Consider the following 21,943-nt stretch of genomic DNA (forward strand, 5'->3'; position numbering starts at 1 on the left):
TTGAAGAAGAGAAAAATGTGTGTGAAGTATTTCGTGCATACATTGACTGCAGACCAAAGACAACAACACCTGGACGCGTACCGGGACTTAAATGAACAGCAAAACACGTACAGTTCTGTTCGGTAAAAAATCATCACGGGTGACGACAAAGTGCAGGAATTTACAGGAAGGGACAATGCTCTGATGACATACCTCACATTCGAGCCAATGTGACATGCGATTTGAACAACATTCCAAAAAAGACTTTTCACAAAGTTTCACATGTCTGTCTGAATATACTGTGTGTTGTACTCAAGCAGGGGGGGGGGGGGGGGGGGGGGAGAGACTACGCAGAACACCTGTAGCATTAATCCATCACCTTAACGTTTCCTTGTGTTCTATTAATCCAGTCTCAGAACTTTTTGGACTGACGGGGATAGATACTGAAAAGTATCGAAAAAAACTGCCTACATTTGTTGTTGTATTCTGTTCTCCACCTACGGCAATTTCTGAGTCTGGATACAGTTATTGGGTTACTTTTAAGAAATGGTGTAGTATGCCTCTCCCATTTATTATTTCCCACCAGTTCTCCTGTCTACATTGTCAAAGGCTGACATTTAGTGAATAAAGAGCATGTGTGCTTCTGTATTAAATTTCACATACTTTTCAATTATTTGACACATGACGAATGTGTTGTCTGAGCAGGACTTACCGTTCCTGAACCCAGTTTCCTTCTCCAACAATATAGAGTCTTTGCGTTATTATCTCCGAAAATATTTTATATCCATCAAAAAAGAGGACGTAAGAGGAGAACTCCTAACAATTTAAAAAGGAAGAAACAGAAGAAGAAGAAGTAACAAAGCTATCTGCCTGAAGATGAGGGAGCAACAGCTTCCAAAATCTCTTGTTTCATTACTTAAACGTGGACGATGTGGACTTACGGAGTTCTTGGGGAGTGTGTGTTTTTTGCATATTACTAGAAATACAATTAACAGCTATGGTTCATGTACATGAAAACCATTAACTACACTAATGCTACCTGTTGCTTATTTACATTTCATATCACTATTAATATTACGAGGCGTGGTTTTTAAGAAAGTACCGATTTGAAATTAAAAAAAAGACGTGCTAAGATATCTCAATAATTTTATTTTTTACATGAAAGCCTGTACCTTAATCTACGCACTGATGCCATTACAGTCTGGTTCTTCCTTGTTTACGTTGTGTACTGAGTGTTTAAGATCCCTCCGATAATCGTGAGTCCCGTCGACTGTGAAGTACGGGCTGTTATAAGATTTCTTAGTGCTAAAGGCCTAAAAGCGATCGATATTCATCGTGAGATCTGTGCAGTTTACGGAGAAAACATTATAAGTGATGGAATGGTAAGAAAGTGGGTGAGAGCATTTAAAGATTGCCGTACAAATGTGCATGATGAACAACGGAATGGGCGTCCTTCGGTCGTTAATGAAAGTTTGGTGCAGGAAGTGGACAATAAGGTGAGAGAAAACAGACGCTTTACGATTTCCTCCTTGCGGGATGACTTTCCTAATGTTTTTCGTAGTGTTTTGTATGGCATTGTGACCGAGCACTTGAATTACCGCAAATTGTGCCCACGTGGGTACCGAAAATGTTGACGGGTGTGCACAAAACCAAACGTTTAGACAGTGCATTGACCTTCCTTGAGCGGTACCAAAACGACGGTGATGATTTCTTAAGCCAAATTGTTACGGGCGATGAAACATGGGTGGCCTACGTCACACCAGAATCAAAGCAACAGTCCATGGAAGTTGAGCAAGGGCATCGTTTTGCTGCAAGACAATGCCCGTCCGCATGTGGCGAATCAGACCAAAGATCTCATAACATATTTTCGATGGGAAACTCTAGATCATCCTCCGTACAGCCACGATCTTGCGGCCAGTGACTACCGTCTGTTCCTGCACTTGAAGAAACACCTGGGCGGTCAGCGTCTTCAAGACGATGACGAAGTCAAAACAGTGGTGATGCAGTGGTTAACAAGTCACGCGGCAGACTTCTATGAGGAGGGTATTCAAAAACTGGTACAACGTTATGGCAAGTGCCTCAATATTGACGGAAATTATGTAGAAAAGTAGATTAAGGTACAGGCTTTCATGTAAAATTAAAATTATTGAGATATCTTAGCGCGTCTTTTTTTTAATTTCAAAACGGTACTTACTTAAAAAAACATGCCACGTACAACATATAATTAATGTTCATGACGGCTGAGGTTTTGCATTGATTGCTCTAGAACTGTTGGTTGTTTGCGTGTACTAAATGGCAGAGAATGTCGCTGTTGACACTGACCTCTGTCGCAGCAGAGGGTCGACGCCGACCGTGGGCTCGTCCAGGATGAGCAGCTCCGGGTCGTGCATGAGCGCCACGGCGAACGACACCCGCCGCTGCTGACCGCCGCTGAAACAACACAAATGGCTCTGAGCACTATGGGACTTAACTTCTGAGGTCATCAGTCCTGAAACAACACAAAACGCCACGCTGCCGTCACACGAACTCTCTTGAAAGCGTTTTAATTTTCTCGTAATTTGATCTCAACAGAGCAGAACTCTCAGGCCCTCTCCTATACTTCACCAGAAACATTACAGTCTAGAATACAGGCACATATCCGTGAAGAACTGTATTCCTGGCAGCTTAAAACTACAGTTTAACACATACAGTGGTGACACATTTGCTACAGGAGCGGGCCAAGCGGACGTTAAGGTACAGTGTTAAATGCGATATTCGATGAATGCGAACATTACGCTATCGTTTATATTTATTTGTAACACGGTTTGTGCAAACGGAAGGGTGTACAGTGCAGTAAATTGGAGCAATAACTAAAAGAAGACACCGAAGTTGTCATTCCTTAGGTTTCCTAATGGACCACAAGAAGTACGAAACTGTACACTACAGGACTATTTATTTACAATTTTCTTGTGACCTATAAACATTTACTGGAGAACAATGTTGATGAGACGAGGTGATGTTTCACGTTTACGAACAAGCTACCTGTTGGCAAGCAGTGGGCACATTCTCGCTTGGAGAATGTTAACATGGGATGAAATGGGGCTCCGGATACGTCATCCACCATCTCTCATCCGCGGCTGCTACAGGAACCAACTGTCTGTTCATGTGTATCAGTTTGTTCTCCTACAGCAGCGGCGTAACTAGGATGCATCAGACGTGTCGTGTGCCGTGGATGCCGTTTCCGTCGCAGTTCTGTGACTTGCGTAAAAAATGGGGAGGAGCAAAATGAACGATCAAGACGGAACGCGAAGTAGGGGGGGGGGGAGGGGGAAGGGACGGAGAGAAGAGGAAGGGAATGGACAGAAAGGCACTAAAATGGAAAGCGGGCGGGAAAGTATGAGAGGCGATCTTGACTAGATTTGGACTGGGTCGTATTAAGAAACAGTTCCATACGACCTACCTTGCCCAGGTAGAGAGGCGCTAATTTTCGGTTACTAGATGCAGCCACTCTCGTTATACTAAGTGAGCCAAAACAACGAAAGTGTAAACATTACGTTTAGCGTCCTTTTTGTTTTGTTTGTTACGACTTTTGTATTGACTGGCTCTCTCTCTCTCTTTCTCTCTTTCTCTCTCTCACTGTGTATGTATATGTATGTGTGTGTGCATGTGTGTGTGTGTGTGTGTGTGTGTGTGTGCATGTGTGTGTGTGTGTGTGTGTGTGTGTGCTTGAACGTTGTACTAACGACGCAGGTACTTTCTGTTTGCAGCCTATCCCATTTGTTTACATATGTTGACACCTTAAGTAAGCTGCCTCTTGCGTAGGATTTTGTTTGAGTGCCGCCCATCTCTTGATGGTAGCTAATAGCATGAGGGCAAAGGTTCTGCGGAGTGTCTGAAATATCCTGTCAAATATAATAGTGTCGTTGATTTCTCGCGGACCTCCAAGATCGAGTTACTGTCATTCCGCGATCCATAACCAGCGACCAAGCCATCCTAGAAAGAAAATATGAAATACGATCCGTGGTTGCTGATTGTACCTCCATTATTACCAGATACGATGAGCAATCATATTGAGAGCTTTACTCTTATGTCGAGTTCTAAAATCGTTAGAAGAAGTCAGCAACGCTTGGCGAAATACACTGAAGAACCAAAGACACTGGTACACCTGTCTAATATCGTGTAGGGTCCTGTCGAACACGCAGAAATTCACAAACACGACGTAGCATGGATTCAACTAATGTCTGACGTAGTGCTGGAGGTAATTAACATCATGAATCCTGCAGGGCTGTCCGTAAATACGCAAGAGTACGAGGGAGTGGAGATCTCTTCTGAACAGAACGTTGCAAGGCATCCCAGATATGCTAAGTGATGTTCATGTCTGGGGAGTTTGGAATTTGAAATGGACATGAAAGGATGCAGGTGATCAGACAAGATGCTTACGTACGTGTCACCTGTCAGAGTCGTCCATAGACGTATCAGGGGCCCATATTACTCCAACTGCACACGCCCCACACCATTACAGAGCCTCCACCACCTTGAACAGTCACCTGCTGACACGCAGTGTCGATGTAGCCATGAGGTTTCTCCATACCCGTACATGTCCATCCGCTCGATACAATTTGGAACGGGACTCTTCCGACTACGCAATATGTTTCCAGTCAACAGCAGTCCAATGTCGGTGTTGATGGGGGCAGGCGAGACGTAAGGCTTTGTGTCGTGCAGCCATCAAGAGTACACGAGCTGGCATTCGGTCCCGAAACCCCTCATCGATTATGTTTCTTTGAATGGTGTGCACGCTGACACTTGTTCATGACCCAGCAATGAAATCTGCAGCAATTCGCGGAAGGGTTGCTCTTCTGTCACGCTGAACGATTCTCTTCAGTCGTCGTTGGTCCCATTCTTGCAGGATCTTTTTTTCCAGCCGCAGCGATGTGGGAGATTTGATGTTTTATCGGATTCCTGATATTGAAGTTACACTCGAGACATGGCCGTACGGGAAAGTCCCCACTTCATCGCTACGTCGGAGATACTGTGTCGCATCGCTCCTGCGCCGACTATAACACCACGTTCATACTCACTTCAATCTTGATAACCTGCCACTGTAACAGCAGTGACCGATCCAAATTCTTGTCTTATATACCGTTGCCGATCACAGCGCCGTATTCTGCCTGCTTACATATCTCCATATTTGAATACGCATGCCTATACCAGTTTCTTTGGCGCTTCAGTGTATATTTGCTTTAAATGATCTGTTGTTGTGGGATATCCAGTACAGTTCCCAGAAAACTGATTAAGTGTCGCATTATTTGCATACTGAAAAAGTTGTAACCAGATAAAGTGAACTAGCGATAAAAATTACTTTTCTTGACTGGAGTACGTCCACCTCCATAGCTTAGTTTTCAGCGCGTCAGAATGCCATGCGAAGGGGCCCGGGTTCGATTCCCGGCCGGGTCTGAGATTTTCTCCGCTCTGGCACTGTATGTTGTGTTGCCTTCATCATCATTTCATGTTCATATGACACGCAAGTCACCGAAGTGGCGTCCGCGAAAATGACTTGTACCATGGGGCCGGGCTCCTCGCAGGTGGAGCTCCCGGCCTAACGACACGCATAATCATTACATGCAGTGGAGTGTACGTTGAAGGAAATTAATTGTTCCCTGTTTCCTTTCATTTGCAGGTGTACGTGGATATAGTTTTGGCCATTCCCGTGGAATTTGTAACTGGCTGAGGAAATCGTAAAAATGGCGGCCAACTGATGCGTCGTTGTGGCACTGCTGCCACAGAATGATGGCAAGCTACTAGGTAGAAAACAGTGTGTTTACGTCTGTCTACATCACAACTTTACGATGCACTTCAGCCATAGAGAACTGGAGCTGCTGCTGAATGCTATTAAATGGCAAACATAGTTGGCTGTCGCAGCTGGCTGGAAAGCGATGTTCCGCCAAGGTTCTTGGAAGTTACCATCGTGTGCTATTGCTAGCCTTCCTTGTCGCTAGTACGTAATGAGAGCACTTACACACGATTTGTAATTACGACCTACTTTCAAAATCAGCAAAGCACTTTGAAGTCCTTGATATCGCCGCGTTTTACTGTTGCCCTTTTAGCTCACTGTCCGATCCACAGACTCTTTTAAGATAGCGACGAGCATAATTCTTTAGCAAACGATTAAAACCAAGGCCTCAGTGTCCATTAGTGATATGTAAAAGCCTTTACTGGGAAAATACTCGAACCGGATCCTGTAGCGGGTGCCTGGATACAAATTGTAGCTCAAAAATAGTTCAAATGGCTCTGAGCACTATGGGACTAACCATCTGAGATCATTAGTCCCCGAGAATTAGAACTACTTAAACCTAACTAACCTAAGGACATCACACACATCCATGCCCGAGGCAGGATTCGAACCTGCGACCGTAGCACCAGCGCGGTTCCGGACTGAAGCGCCTAGAACCGCTCGGCCACAATGGCCGGCAACAAATTGTAGTATCGGAGTATGTGTCAAGCATCGAAGTAGAGACTCAACTCGGCTCTAGATCCTCCGAGATCCAAGGAATGGAAAATGGGCTTTAGCGTCCCATTCACGGCGCGGTTTTTAGCGACGAAGTACAAGAACAAAAGCTGTGTGCTATTCAAGGGAAACTATCCCGACATTTGGCTTCATGAGTGAAAGAAAATTACGCAAAACTTAAATGAGAATGGTCAGAAGGAATTTGACCGTTGCTCTGCGTAAATCTGATTCCACTGCCAGGCGCTATCTCGATCAGTTGTGCCGTACGAATTCGTAACTTGTCACAGAGCAGTGTTTCAAACATTCCAGTTGACTATTTCACATAGTTTGTGCTTTTACATACCGGTTTCCTAAGATTTTATATTTGTACCATTGTAGAAGCAACACGTATGAAGGTGGATGTCCAGTCTCAAAAAGGTGGGTTCAAAATGGTTCAAATGGCTCTGAGCACTATGGGACTTAACATCTATAGTCATCAGCCCCCTCGAACTTAGAATTACTTAAACCTAACTAACCTAAGGACATCACACAACACCCAGTCATCACGAGGCAGAGAAAATCCCTGACCCCGCTGGGAATCGAACCCGGGAACGCGGGCGTGGGAAGCGAGAACGCTACCGCACGACCACGAGCTGCGGACGAAAAGGTGGGTTCAACATGTAAATTAAATTGTAAATTCTAATGTGATATTGAAAGTTACGGTTAGAACCGAAAGCCGTGCTCGGATGACGGAACTGGAAGTGCGCTGTTTGCGAATTACGGATTCAAGGGCGCAGACAAATATGAAATAGCAACAACGCAGCACATTACCATACCCGATAAAACGTGAGAAAACCGACGGTAGGCTATTTAAAAAAAGCTTCCAGTCGTCTCGGAAAGGATAAATGAAGGTCCTGTATGATTCTGAAGGGAATTTTATGCCATTCTTCCTGCAAAATAGTGGCAAGTTCCCGTAACGGTGATAGGGGTGCATAGCGATGAAGCACACTTCTCTCCAAAGTAGACCAGAGAGACTCAGTAATACTGAGATCTGGTAACTCTGGTGGTCAGGGGAGATGTGACAATTATCCTCGTGCTCACAAAACAAGTCGTGGACGATGCAAGCGTTATGAAAAGGGGTACTGTCGCCTTGGACCACAGCCTCACTGTCGGGGAACACACATTGTAGCATAGGATGAACCTGACCAACCAGACTGGTCACATTATCCTTCTCAGTAATGCGACCTTCCCGAGTAACCCTAGGGCCTACGGAATATCACGATATGGCTGCCCAAATAATCACCGAACTCCCGCCATGTTTGGCTCTTGGGACGTAAATCGGCCAGGAACTGGAACAGAGGGAAACAAGACTCACCCGATCAAATCACTTTCTTCCATTGCTCCATAGCCCAGGTTTTATGGCTTCAGCACCACATTCCCCCATTATTGGTGTATGCATCGCTGATGAGTGGTTCTGGAAGTCCACCTCGCCCTGGAATTCCATGCTTATGGAACTCCCTTCGTGTTGTTTTGCCGCTGACAGGGTTCGCGAGCGCGACATTCAGTTCTGCAGCGACTTTTGCAGCTGGCGTCCCCTTACTTTCCGTCACAATCCTTTTCAATGACCGTCCGACAGGATCGCTCAACGCTTTCGTCAGCGTTGTGACTTGGCGGACGACGTTTTTCCACTTTACCTGTAGGGGGTATAAATCTTCGATGTGGTGTCCTTTGAAACAGCAAATACTTCGTCTGTCTTGGCTACGGGACCATCCACCATAAGGGCACCAGCAATTTGCCTACATTCGATTTCATTTAGCTTCGACATAATGCACTCTCCCCTACACAGGATCCTGTTCTGACCACTACTGACACTTGCAACGTACTGAGCACACTGCACATGTGCCGTTCGTGATCAGATACAACAATGGAACCTGCAGGCTTGGGTAGCGTCTGCATTTATGTTCCAGCACACATTTCTCGCAATGTTTGCATATTTTTATCCGGCCCGTGAATCTAGATTCAGTTCGATACCCGTGCCTGCTAATACTGCTATTACAGAATTATCTCTGTGAACACAGCGTCACTGAATGAAGAAAAGAATCCAGATGAACTTCCTGATCGCGCGTATGAATCGGATAGGAACTTGTGAACACTCGACGGATGCTAATTGCTTTTGTTGTTTTTATTTTTAACATTTTTCACTGTCAACTGTCCTTCCCGGTTCTACATCTACATCCACATATACATACATACTCCGCAATCCACCATACGGTGCGTGGCGGAGGGTACCTCGTACCACAACTAGCATCTTCTCTCCCTGTTCCACTCCCAAACAGAACGAGGGAAAAATGACTGCCTATATGCCTCTGTACGAGTCCTAATCTCCCTTATCTTATCTTTATGGTCTTTCCGCGAAATGTAAGTTGGTGGCAGTAAAATTGTACTCCAGTCAGCCTCAAATGCTGGTTCTCTAAATTTACTCAGTAGCGATTCACGAAAAGAACGCCTCCTTTCCTCGAGAGACTCCCACCCGAGTTCCTGAAGCATTTGCGTAACACTCGCGTGATGGTCAAACCTACCAGTAACAAATCTAGCAGCCCGCCTCTGAATTGCTTCCATGTCCTCCCTCAATACGACCTGATAGGAATCCCAAACGCTCGAGCAGTACTCAAGAGTAGGTCGTATTAGTGTTTTATAAGCGGTCTCCTTTACAGATGAACCACATCTTCCCAAAAGTCTACCAATGAACCGAAGACGACTATCCGCCTTCCCCACAACTGCCATTACATGCTTGTCCCACTTCATATCGCTCTGCAATGTTACGCCTAAATATTTAATCAATGTGACTGTGTCAAGCGCTACACTACTAATGCAGTATTCAAACATTACGGGATTCTTTTTCCTATTCATCTGCATTAATTTACATTTATCTATATATAGAGTTAGCTGCCATTCTTTACACCAATCACAAATCCCGTCCAAAACATCTTGTATCCTCCTACAGTGACTCAATGACGACACCTTCCCGTACACCACAGCATCATTAGCAAACAACCGCACATTGCTATCCACCCTATCCAAAAGATCATTTATGTAGATAGAAAACAACAGCGGACCTACCACACTTCCCTGGGGCACTCCAGATGATACCCTCATCTGTGTATCTAGCAAGAGGTACACAACAAATACGGTGAAAGCCTACCACCACTCGCCTGGCATCTCTCAGTTACATGTAGCAGCCTCCAGATGGCACTCACAAACACGGTCGTCTCCCTGTTTCCAAGTCCTTCCTTCAGCGTGTCGTGTACAGCCAGTATGGGACGCTGTCAACTGCTGGCTACTTTCTTTCCGCCTCTCACTTGGGCACATGGAATTATTGCGCAGATAGGCACCAAAACATGACGCACGCAGGACACTCTGCCAGTTCCACACCAGCAGTTAGGCGTTTCAGATTTATTCCTGCAATTAGCTCAGTACAGTACTCCGAAGATTACCTTAGGATTTAGCAGCCGCTGTTTATGGAGAACTTTAATCAACCCAGACTGTCTCCAATATTATATCCAGTTATAGCGATAAGACCAAAGACGGCCAAGAGAAAGCAAAGTTATTTATACATCATTGTATTAGGTTCAAGAAAAATGAAATGATCGTATGGCATTGTTGGCCCGGAAGGCCCATTCGGGGGGCCGCCAAATGCAAGTCTTATTTCAGTCGACGCCACATTTGGGAGACTTTCGTGGCAATGAGAAGAAAGAAATTAGGACAACACAACACCCAGTCCACGAGCGGAGAAAATCTCTAACCCGGACGAGAATCGAGCCCGAGCAAGCTACATGGGAGGCATGCACGTTACCACTCAGCTAAGCAGGCGGTCTAGGTTTAGGAAATCAGGTGTCACAAATCAAACAGTACCAACGCTAAGTACCATTTTGCAACATGCTCTTAATAAATATTTTTTGCTATTTATTATTGTGTTGCAACATCTTTGTTACAGTGCCGCCCCATCAGACAATTGTTTATTTGCAAGTGTGCAAAGTAGCCACCATTAAAGAACTGTAGCAGTAAAAGAGTTTTGTGCTACCCTGGACGTTTGGATTTAATAGTAGCATTCAGTTATTATTGTATGTTCACAACACTCCCTCTCGCAATTGGTAACGTGGATTTTGTGTAGCAGGCAATTCCGATAAGACAAAATTATGGGTCTGTTATTGGACTCCAATGCTTTTCTTGCATCTCGTTGTAGTAAGGGATTTAGTGCTACTATAGGCCAACTTGTAGACGGTACCATTGGGGTTAAGCGATAGCGGCTCACCTGAGGTTCTTGACGAGCCGATTCTGGCTGGGTAGGTCCAGAAAGTCCAGCAGGAAGCGCAGCCGCTCGTGGATCTCGGAGGTGCTCATGCCGAAGATCCAGCCGAAGTACATCATCGTCTCCTTGATGGAGAACTCGCCGAACAGCGCGATCTCCTGCAAACCATTCAAAATAATTCTTTTACGGATACAGCACAGCACTGTCAATTGAGCGTTTTCACTGCATGCTATAAGATTAAAGTCAATAAATCGCGACAGTATGTGGTTGCTCGCAGTGACAACAGTGCAGAAAGGGCGAGAAAGTGAACAGTATAGCAGATCTCTGATCATATGTAAATGGAAGATGAAAGGGGGAGAAAGGAAAGGGACCATCGATTCAGTTGCATCCGGACTTTACACGGAATCAAGAGCGACGCGTAATAATGTGTGCCGGACCGGGATTCAAACTCCGAATCTCCTGCTTACTAGGCAATTGCGTTAACCCCTGCGGAACCCGGACACGGTACTTATCGCAACTTCGCTGACTATTTCGGCACGCTTCACACATTCCCACCCAGCGTCTCCTATCTGCAGTCTCTGTCCATATCCTCCACGCTCTCCAGTGTGATACACCGCAGGAGGTCAGGCATAAATGAGCATCCGCACTGTAGATGGTGGATCCATTGCCCATCAAGGCGAATCAGTTATATAAGATGAGGAAATAATAGACACCACACATTCATACACACATCAAAAAAAGTTTTGCATCGCCTCGGTTCCGGGAGTTCCGGAACCTGTACAGAAAATAGGAATAGAGATCAACATAAACATCATTTCCGAGCTTTTTACTGCTCATGAAAACCACACATTGAATGTTGTACCACCATACAGTGAGACCTTCAGAGGTGGTGGTCCAGATTGCTCTACACACCGATACCTCTAATACTCATACCCATAATACATCCTCTTGCATTGATGCATGCCTGTATTCGTCGTGGCATACTATTCACAAGCTGATCAAGGCACTTTTGGTCCAGATTGTCTCACTCATCAACGGCGATTCTGGTCAGATCCATCAGAGTGGTTGGTGGGTCACTTCGTCCATAAACAGCCCTTTTTAGTCTATCCCAGGCATGTTCGATAGGGTTCATGTCTGGAGAACATGCTGGCCATTCTAGTCGAGCGATGTCGTTATCCTGAAGAAAGTCATTCACAAGATGTGCAAGATGGGGGCGCGAATTGTCGTCCATGAAGACGAATGCGTCGACAATATGCTGCCGATATGGTTGCACTATCGGTCGGAGAAGGGCATTCACGTATCGTACAGGCGTTACGGTGCCTTCCATGACCACCAGCGGCATACGTCGGCCCCCTCATAATGCCACCCCAAAACAGCAGGGAACCTCTACCTTGACCTTGCTTCATTGGCTGGACAGTATGTCTAAGACGTTCAGCCTGACCGGGTTGCCTCCAAACACATCTCTGGTGATTGTCGGTTGAAGGCATATGCGACACGTGATGACAATCCTGAGCTGTCCATTCGTCATGTTGTTCGGCCCATCTGTACCGCGCTGCATAGGATCGTGCTTGCAAAGATGGACCTCACCATGGACGTCGGGAGTGAAGTTGCGCAGTATGCAGGCTATTGTGCACAGATTGAGTCGTAACACGACGTCCTGTGGTTGCACGAAAAGCAGTATTCAACATGGTGACATATGCTGTCAGGGTTCCTCCGAACCATAATCCGTAGGTAGGCGTCTTGCTGACTTTTATGTTAGGTCCTAGACTCGCTTTAGGGAATACAACAATATGTTTTGGGTAGACAGTAACAGAATGCCAGATACAGCTTTTCATCATCCGTGCCGATCTCTTTTCTGAAGGTAAACAAAGATAAAGGTATTCTGGGTATACTGAACCACAAGACGTTCCAAAATCCCCTGCTAGGTCCCCAGCACTATTGTGACGAGACGACAGATGGAAATGAGGCAAGTTGTTACAGCAACAAGCGAGAGTGGTCTGCCAGCCCGCGAGGAACGCACCGTGGGCGTACCAACAGCACAGCTCGGTGTCTCATTTTCGCGTATCGGGGCCGCTTTCCCCGGCAGCGGTTGCATACCGCTGCTGCGACGCACCGACCCTTCGCTTCGCGCAGTATACAATGATTCTGAGCGGGCGTCACCAGAGACCTGTGACCTCACACTTCGAGGCAGCGCGTGATTCACCTGCTCCACATCTATCGCTAGCACAGTCTTCCTTTTCCTCGCACTAACAGCCATTATTTTAGCCAAACGTTTGAGCGGAGCGACAGCAAAACTTCCTATACTCCGTAGAGAGAGAGAGAGAGAAAAAAAAATAGTGCACCTACCTATTATCGTGTAGGGCACCGCGAGCACGCTGTGGCATGAACTCGACTAACGTCTGAAGTAGTGCTTCAGGGAATTGAACCCAGAATCCAGTAGGGCTGTCCATAAATCTGTAAGAGTACGAACGGGTGGAGATGTCTTCTGTACAGCACGTTGCAAGGTATCCCAGATATGCTCAATAATATTCATGCCTGGGTAATCTGGTGGCCGGAAGAAGTGTTTAAACTCAGAAGATTGTTCCTGTAGTCACTCTGTAGCAATTCTAGACGTGTGGGGTGTCGCATTTTCCTGCTGGAGTTGCGTAAGTTCGTCGGAATGCACAATCCACACGAATAGATGCAGGTGATCAGACAGGACGCTTACGTACGTGTCACCTGTCAGAGTCGTACCTAGACGTATCAGGGGTCACATATCACTCCCAGGCCCCACACCATTACAGAGCCTCCACCAGCTTGAACAGCTCCTGCTGATATGCAGGGTCCATGGATTCATGAGGTTTTCTCCTTACCCGTACACGTCCATCCGCTCGATACAATTTGAAACGAGACTTGTCCGATCACATAACATGTTTCCAGTCATCAACAGTCCAATGTCGGTGTTGATGGGCCCAGGCGAGGCGTAGAGCTTTGTGTCATGCAATTATCAAGGGTACGCGGTTAGGCCTACGGCTCCGAAAGCCCGTATCGATGATGTTTCGTTGAATGGTTCGAAGGATGCCACATGTTGATGGCCCAGAATTGAAATCTGCAGTAATTTGCGGAAGAGTCGCATTGTTCTCACGCTGAACGATTCTCTTCAGTCGTCGTTCGTCCCGTTCTTGTAGGACCTTTCTTAGGCCGCAGCTATGTCGGAGATTTGATGTTTTATCGGATTCCTGATATTCGCGGAACACTCGTGAAATGGTCGTACGGGAAAGTCCCCACTTCATCGCTACCTCGGAGATGCTGTCCCATCGCTCGTGCGCCGTCTATAATACCACGTTCCAACTCATTTAAATCTTAACAACCCGCCATTGCAGCAATAGTGACCTATCTACCAACTGCGCCAGACATTTGTTGTCTTACATAGGCGTTGCCGACCGCAGCGCCGTGTTCTGCCTGTTTACATATCTCTGTATTTGAATACGCATGCCTATAGAAGTTTCTTTGGCGCTTCAGTGTATTACGCATTGTCCGAATTTTCATAGCCAAACGAAGAGTCGGAAATGGACAAATGGGGTGTTGAAATGAACAGAGTGAGGTCTACTTTCGTAAAAAAATATGTAATTTGTTTAGGAGAATTAGGTTATATGGAAAACTCAATTATTGGATTAAGGGAAAATTGAAGTATTACACGAATAGTTGCTGCTAGCTACGTAAATGAAGTGTCAAAAAGTTCATCTTTTCAAGATTAAGTGCAATTTTCAGCTTAAAAAGTTACATTGTTGCGATAATCAAGTGTCAAATTGTTCCTTAGAATCGAGTACTAAATGCAAGACACCTTGAGAACAGAAGAAGCTTGGAAAACAAATGTTTCATAGAGATAATACTTTCTGAACAAAACCCGACAATTAAAAAAAAATTCAGAGAAAGACCGTCAAATGTTTTATGAAATGATGTGTGTAAAAGTAAGAAATAAAACAGATTATAAAAACATCTGATGCGCGGTTGAATGATACTCCAAATCACGTACAACAAATGACGTGTCGACTGGAAATCTAAAGTTCAGTGTTTGACTTAGAATTTTAAAGAGTTCTAGAGAATTACATAGGCTGTGCAGTCTGCAGCAACGGGGCACTGAGAAGCTATTGCTATGTGAACTTAAACACTGAAGTTTAAATTCTGAATTGACACCTCATCTGCTGTCTACAATTTCGAGGATAGTTCAGATGTTTCTCTAATTTGTTTTATTTATTTACTTTTAGACAAATCAGTTCACAATAAATTTGACCAATGTTTTTTATTACGTAATGACATCGGTAGGAGCCACACTGGCCAACTATGGAATAACTCAAGATATTTCTGTACGTGTTCGGGAGTTGTAGGTGGGTCAGCTTTGCACCACTAGTGCCCATCGTTACTGTGTGACGCAAGTCGGGGAATTGGGCAGAGTGAAACAGGACGTTGTTCTTACAGGGACGAAATTGACAGATGTAATAAGACCGTTACTGTTTATAACACAAGGTGTCCTATTTATCGTGATCACTTCCAATAACTTTTTTGACGAAAAGTAAAATAAAAATGTATTAAGCAAATGTTGTTTAGCTGACAAAAGGACATCAACCAGAGCATTCGTTTTAATAATCCAAACGCCTTTTTCTCGTTGCTGTCTATTTCATTTGTTCCAGATGTGTTTCAACTTTTATCCTAACTGCAGCTTCAGTGGGTTTGATTTGGAATAATACAGTTTTGATTTTATATACAGTGTTAACAGATTAGGAAACAATTTACGTCATAATTTTTACATAACTAAATTACTACTTACTGTTGCTATAAAATGATAGAATAATAGCCCAAAAGATGATCGTCAGAATAGTTCCACAGAACCTTTTCCCCTTACTCTTGCAACTTCCCTTCCAAATAAGCTCTGAACCAAAAATCTAATCACCAGAACACCTACAACTTTTTACTAACTCTCTGTGAGCTATGAGATACAATGTCAACTTCCTACAACACACTTCCTGACTAGCCACAATTTCACTCTCCCAGATGTGTTAACGTAATAGTAACCTAAACAAATAAGAAAAGAGACATCAAATGACCACACAGTTACGACAAAAATTAAGAAAAATCTGCTGCTAGTGCAAGACCAGAAGTAGTGCTCCATAGCAGTTGGCTTACAAAAACTACAAAACAAAAAGATCGTGACATGGAAATGTGACCATATATTATAAATGAAGGGACAGTGCGACCTTTAACCTATGACCAAACATGAGGAGACGCAGATTTTGGGCGGAAAAACTAATGTCCGTAAGAAGCAATTTATTTGTGTTGTAATTATGACGTGATCTCTGTTGATCCACTTCCTCTCCTCAAGGTGAAATGGTTCAAATGGCTCTGAGCACTATGGGACTTAACATCTGAGGTCATCAGTCCCCTAGAACTTAGAACTACGTACACTGAACTAACCTAAGGACATCGCACACCTCCATGCCCGAGGCAGGATTCGAACCTGCGACCGTAGCGGTCACGCGGTTCCAGACTGAAGCGCCTAGAACCGCTCGGTCACACCGGCCGGCCTCCTCAAGGTCAGTTCAAAAACTTTATCACTTGTTCACCTATACAAAAAATTCTACTAAGAAACAAAAATGGGGATTCTTAATACCATTCTGCAGTACTGTAATCCGTCGTAGGCCAAAAAAGGATAGAACATTCAAAGGTACTCAAAGTGGGGATCGTGCACAGTGATCCACTGGTCCACATGTTGGATGAAAGAATTCATCGCTGCTTCCAGTGTTGCCCGCTAAAATGAATTAAAGCAAGCACAATACGTTCCTGTATGTTACCTGGAATTGTTGAAATATCGTGATAAACTACATTCTTTACGCATCCTCAAAGAAAAAAGTCCAGAAACTATAAGTCAGGAGACAGAACAGGCCAATCCACCGCTCCTCCGGGACCAATCCAATCCTTGTGAAAGTATACCTTCGGTTCAGAACACGACAGGCAGAGAGAGAGAGAGAGAGAGAGAGAGAGAGAGAGAGAGAGAGAGACAGGTGGAGGGAAGGGAGTGCGGCAACCTGTTGAAAAGTGTGTTTAGAGGATCCATCACTACTGTACTGGACACTACATTTTTGATACTTGTGAAGTCCTCTACACAAGTAGCAAACATGTAGTGTCCAGTACAGTGCCAATGAGTCACAAGTCGAGTCAGTCAAATCCCTAGGTAGAAAAATTTGTAGAAACATAAAAAGGAAAGAGTATGTACGCTCAGCCAAAGGTAAACCAATCGCTTACTATGATTCCTTCGTACGATACTGAGATAATTTAGTGAATCTACAAGTGAAATTACTCACACTCGGACGACCCATCGTTACTGCTCAAGTGTGTGGAACCCAAACAAACAACATTAACAGTAATATCGGACGTAAGCTGCAAAAATTGAACTGATAGAAGCTTGAAGATATACGTGTAGTACTTCGCGAAAGCATAAACCATTATTAATTTAGCATCTTAAGACTGCACTACAGCACCCAACGTATATCTTTCCGAGGGACTATGAAGACAAGATTAGTCTAATGGAATGGGAAACTCCCTTAATATGTAGTACAGTGGGCAGTACCGTAGATGCGCAGCGTTGAGTGAACTGGCACAGTATAAATGGAGCTAGTCGGAAACACACAGGGAAAGAAAACTTGGAATAAAGCTGTTTCCAGGAAAAAACGAACCCAGAATAAACTTCACATGAAGTATCTCCGTTGGTTTGTTAAAACTGCACTGCAGCTAAAAGTCCGAAGTTGATGCAGTCGATTACTGGAACATTTTGACGTAGCTGCTGCAAAATTCGTGCAATTGACGTAAAAGCGTCACGTTGCTCATAAAATGAAGACATTGGAAAGTTCCGTTGTCTGCAATTGTAACTGCCTAAGAGAGGCTGGAAATAAACAACAGATTCTTATGTACTTTCTATTTTCTTGCCATGTTTACAACACGAAGATGTGCAAAACATGAAATTTAATCGGTTGCATTCAAAACCTGAGAGGTAGTAGCACAGTGTTTGGATTAACAGTTGTTAACATTGCAAGCGGGTCAAAATTAGCGTTAAATACACGTCTTAGGTTATACAAATACATTTGAGTAGCAATAAATGTGAATACAATGTCGAGGTATTCGAATGGCACACAGAATCTGAACTGTGAACCTAAAAATCGTGACCCTGCTTATAACGCAAAAAACCGATAACTAAGTCCGTATTCTTTATTAAATGACTTTGTTGTCGACAGAACCTTAAGGAGTCAGGAAGGAAATAGTGTGCCAACAAGATTATTGATGATAATATCGTTAAGGCGAAATACCCACAGACTTCAAGAAGAATATAATAATTCCAATCCCAAAGAAAGCAGGTGTTGACAGATGTGAAAATTACCGAACTATCCGTTTAATAAGTCACAGCTGCAAAATACTAACGCGAATTCTTTACAGACGAATGGAAAAACTGGTAGAAGCGGACCTCGGGGAAGATCAGTTTGGATTCCGTAGAAATGTTGGAACACGTGAGGCAATACTGACCCTACAACTTATCTTAGAAGAAAGACTAAGGAAAGACAAACCTACGTTTCTAGCATTTGTAGACTTAGAGAAAGCTTTTGACAATGTTGACTGGAACATTCTCTTTCAAATTCTGAAGGTGGCAGGAGTAAAATACAGGGAGCGAAAGGCTGTTTACAATTTGTACAGAAACCAGATGGCAGTTATAAGAGTCGAGGGGCATGAAAGGGAAGCAGTGGTTGGGAAAGGAGTGAGACAGGGTTGTAGCCTCTCCCCGATGTTATTCAATCTGTATATTGAGCAACCAGTAAAGGAAACAAAAGAAAAATTCGGAGTAGGTATTAAAATCCATGGAGAAGAAATAAAAACTTTGAGGTTCGCCGATGACATTGTAATTCTGTCAGAGACAGCAAAGGACTTGGAAGAGCAGTTGCACGGAATGGACAGTGTCTTGAAAGGAGGATATAAGATGAACATCAACAAAAGCAAAACGAGGATAATGGAATGTAGTCAAATTAAATCGGGTGATGCTGAGGGGATTAGATTAGGAAATGAGACACTTAAAGTAGTAAAGGAGTTTTGCTATTTAGGGAGTAAAATAACTGATGATGGTCGAAGTAGAGAGGATATAAAATGTAGACTGGCAATGGCAAGGAAATCGTTTCTGAAGAAGAGAAATTTGTTAACATAGAGTATAGGTTTAAGTGTCAGGAAGTCGTTTCTGAAAGTATTTGTATGGAGTGTAGCCATGTATGGAAGTGAAACGTGGACGATAACCAGTTTGGACAAGAAGAGAATAGAAGCTTTCGAAATGTGGTGCTACAGAAGAATGCTGAAGATAAGGTGGGTAGATCACGTAACTAATGAGGAGGTATTGAATAGGATTGGGGAGAAGAGAAGTTTGTGGCACAACTTGACTAGAAGAAGGGATCGGTTGGTAGGACATGTTTTGAGGCATCAAGGGATCACAAATTTAGCATTGGAGGGCAGTGTGGAGGGTAAAAATCGTAGAGGGAGACCAAGAGATCAATACACTAAGCAGATTCCGAAGGATGTAGGTTGCAGTAGGTACTGGGAGATGAAGAAGCTTGCACAGGATAGAGTAGCATGGAGAGCTGCATCAAACCAGGCTCAGGACTGAAGACCACAACAACAACAACATCGTTAAGTAATTGTCAACATGAATGTAACAACTAATTAAAGTTTAGTTGTGGAAGTACGTACTACGCTAAACCCAAATCAGTATTAACTATTTGTGTGGTATTTCGTTTGCCCTAAAGAAACTGTTTGGCAGATAAATACCTCGAGAATATTCATGAGTACATACGACTGTCAGAATAAAAGCAAGTGAGAGAAGTCGAAAAAAGAGGAAATAAGAACAAGTACAAATAGGTATATGGCCGCTATGGGTGTTATTACGATGAAGACGTGGCTGCCCGTTACACAGCGAGGTCATCGACCGCGTCCACAGTGAGAAAGCGATAATGCGATGCATGACGTGCAATACTCAGGGGAAAACCTCTCCAAGTAAACAGTAAACTGTATCTAGAACACAAACACTTTGCGTCCTTGCATGCCAAGGGAACAGGAAGGCTCGTGCCAGTGATGGCTTCCCTACGGCAAAGTTCTCACAACAGTGTAGAAATGCTGCTAACGCTGATGCAAAGGTGCCGATAGACACAGAAAGAATTCCAGAGATTGTCACTGGATATAAACTCACATAAGGAAATTTTGTGTACTGATAACGTAAAATTACTCTCGGGGCAGGGATTTCCTTGAGTTATACGGACGATGCCTTCGAAAGATAGCCCAAAGAAATGAATTTGTTAAACACAATTTTTTTAACATGAAAAACTTTTACTGCCTGGACTGTAGTTTTCAGAATACAATTACAGTACGATGATTAGTTTCGACTGGTCTCTACAACCGTCTTCAGATCGTTCAATTCGTAAAAAATCTACTAACATACATTGAAAAGGATCATTAGCTGTAGTCACGCAGTGACATGCATTTGTATTAGGGACTAATACGACTATGACAGTATGTAGTTAAAAAATGCATCATGAGTGAGCCAGGTTGCAAACCATAATCTCGCACAAATGTTAATAAAAAACGAAAATGGCCTGTTGCATTGGTGAAAATTGCTTCCCATCCCCATGATTTGCAATTATACAGCAGCTATTTTTGCAAATTATGGACATTTGATGCAATTTTCACTACTGCAACTGTCCATTTTCCTTCTTTATTACCGTCAGGTTGCGCAGTTATGGTATACAACCCGTCTGAAGTCTTTAACTGCGTACTGCCAGTCATGTTGGTCCATAATACAAATACATGTCATTGCGTGACTACAGCTAATGATGACTTTTTCGCTGCATGCTCACCTTTCTTTAACAATTTGAACGAACTGAAGGTGATTGTAAAAAACTACGGAAACTAGTCATCCTGCTTTAGTAGTGTACTGAAAATTGCAGTCTAGGCATTAAAAGTTTTTCATATTAAAAATTTTTGCTTAATAATTACATTAAGACCGACATCTCCTTCGTGACAATGTCAGGCTCCATCTCCGAATAACTACTGCAAACTACGTACGTCTGAACCAGCTTACTGTATTCATCTCTCAGTCACACATATTTTGATACTCGCAAACTCAGTCATCAAAACGTACAAAGTACTTCTCGTTGGCATAGAACCATGAAATTTGCTAGGACAAACAAAGGCAAATAATCCCAAAATTATTAATCTATAATTATATCATATCACATTTTTCATTTATTATCAGACTGTATGTCTGTCCGTCTGTTAAGAACCCTTTTTCTTAGGTACGGGTGAACGTATCAAGTTGAAATTTAGGTCACTTACTGAGATCTATAGCCTTTTGGCGCTGTAAAAATGTTTAGCTTCTAAGTCAATCGAGTCAAAATATACGGCCATTTATGTCATATATTTTGATGCTTGCAAACTCACTCATTAAAACCCATAGGTTTGGCAAGAAGAAGGGCTTCACAATACAAGTAAAGGAAAAATTGGGTAACTGTTAATTTGAAATTATATCATACTAAAAAAATTTTCTTTGTTACGCGACCACAAAAATTGAAATTAGAACACTCTCGAAAATCTTGGAGCCGGCCGCGGTGGTCTAGCGGTTCTAGGCGCTTAGTCCGGAACGGCGCGACTGCTACGGTCGCAGGTTCGAATCCTGCCTCGGGCATGGATGTGTGTGATGTCCTTAGGTTAGTTAGGTTTAAGTAGTTCTAAGTTCTAGGGGACTGATGACCAGAGATGTTAAGTCCCATAGTGCTCAGAGCCATTTTTTTTGAAAATCTTGGAATCCCTGGGACCGATATCCTGCCAGTATCAATGTCGATAAAAGGAAAAAATCGTCTAGATCTTCGATTCTCGGAATGGATGAAGTGTCTATATACACTACTGGCCATTAAAATTGCTACACCACGAATACGACGTGCTACAGATGCGAAATTTAGCCGACAGCAAGAAGATGCTGTGATATGCAATAATTAGCTTTTCAGAGCATTCACACAAGGTTGGCGCCGGTGGCGGCGCCTACAACGTGCTGACAAGAGGAAAGTTTTCAACCGATTTCTCATACACAAACAGCAGTTGACCGGCGTTGCCTGGTGAAACGTTGTTGTGACGCCTCG

General features: G+C 43.7%; 1 protein-coding gene across 1 annotated transcript in view; it reads right to left on the reverse strand.

The window, feature by feature from the left end:
- The window catches only part of LOC124788203 (ABC transporter G family member 20), a 395,732-nt gene that overhangs the window by 89,751 nt on the left and 284,038 nt on the right, over positions 1–21,943 (reverse strand). Inside the window, exons 4-5 of the mRNA XM_047255380.1 lie at positions 10,755–10,909; positions 2,302–2,409 (exon numbers count right to left, since the gene is read on the reverse strand). Coding sequence (XP_047111336.1) covers positions 2,302–2,409; positions 10,755–10,909 — 263 coding nt within the window. The remainder of the gene's footprint in view (positions 1–2,301; positions 2,410–10,754; positions 10,910–21,943) is intronic.

This window comes from Schistocerca piceifrons, chromosome 3 (assembly GCF_021461385.2).
Source record: "Schistocerca piceifrons isolate TAMUIC-IGC-003096 chromosome 3, iqSchPice1.1, whole genome shotgun sequence".
Taxonomy (NCBI): domain Eukaryota; kingdom Metazoa; phylum Arthropoda; class Insecta; order Orthoptera; family Acrididae; genus Schistocerca; species Schistocerca piceifrons.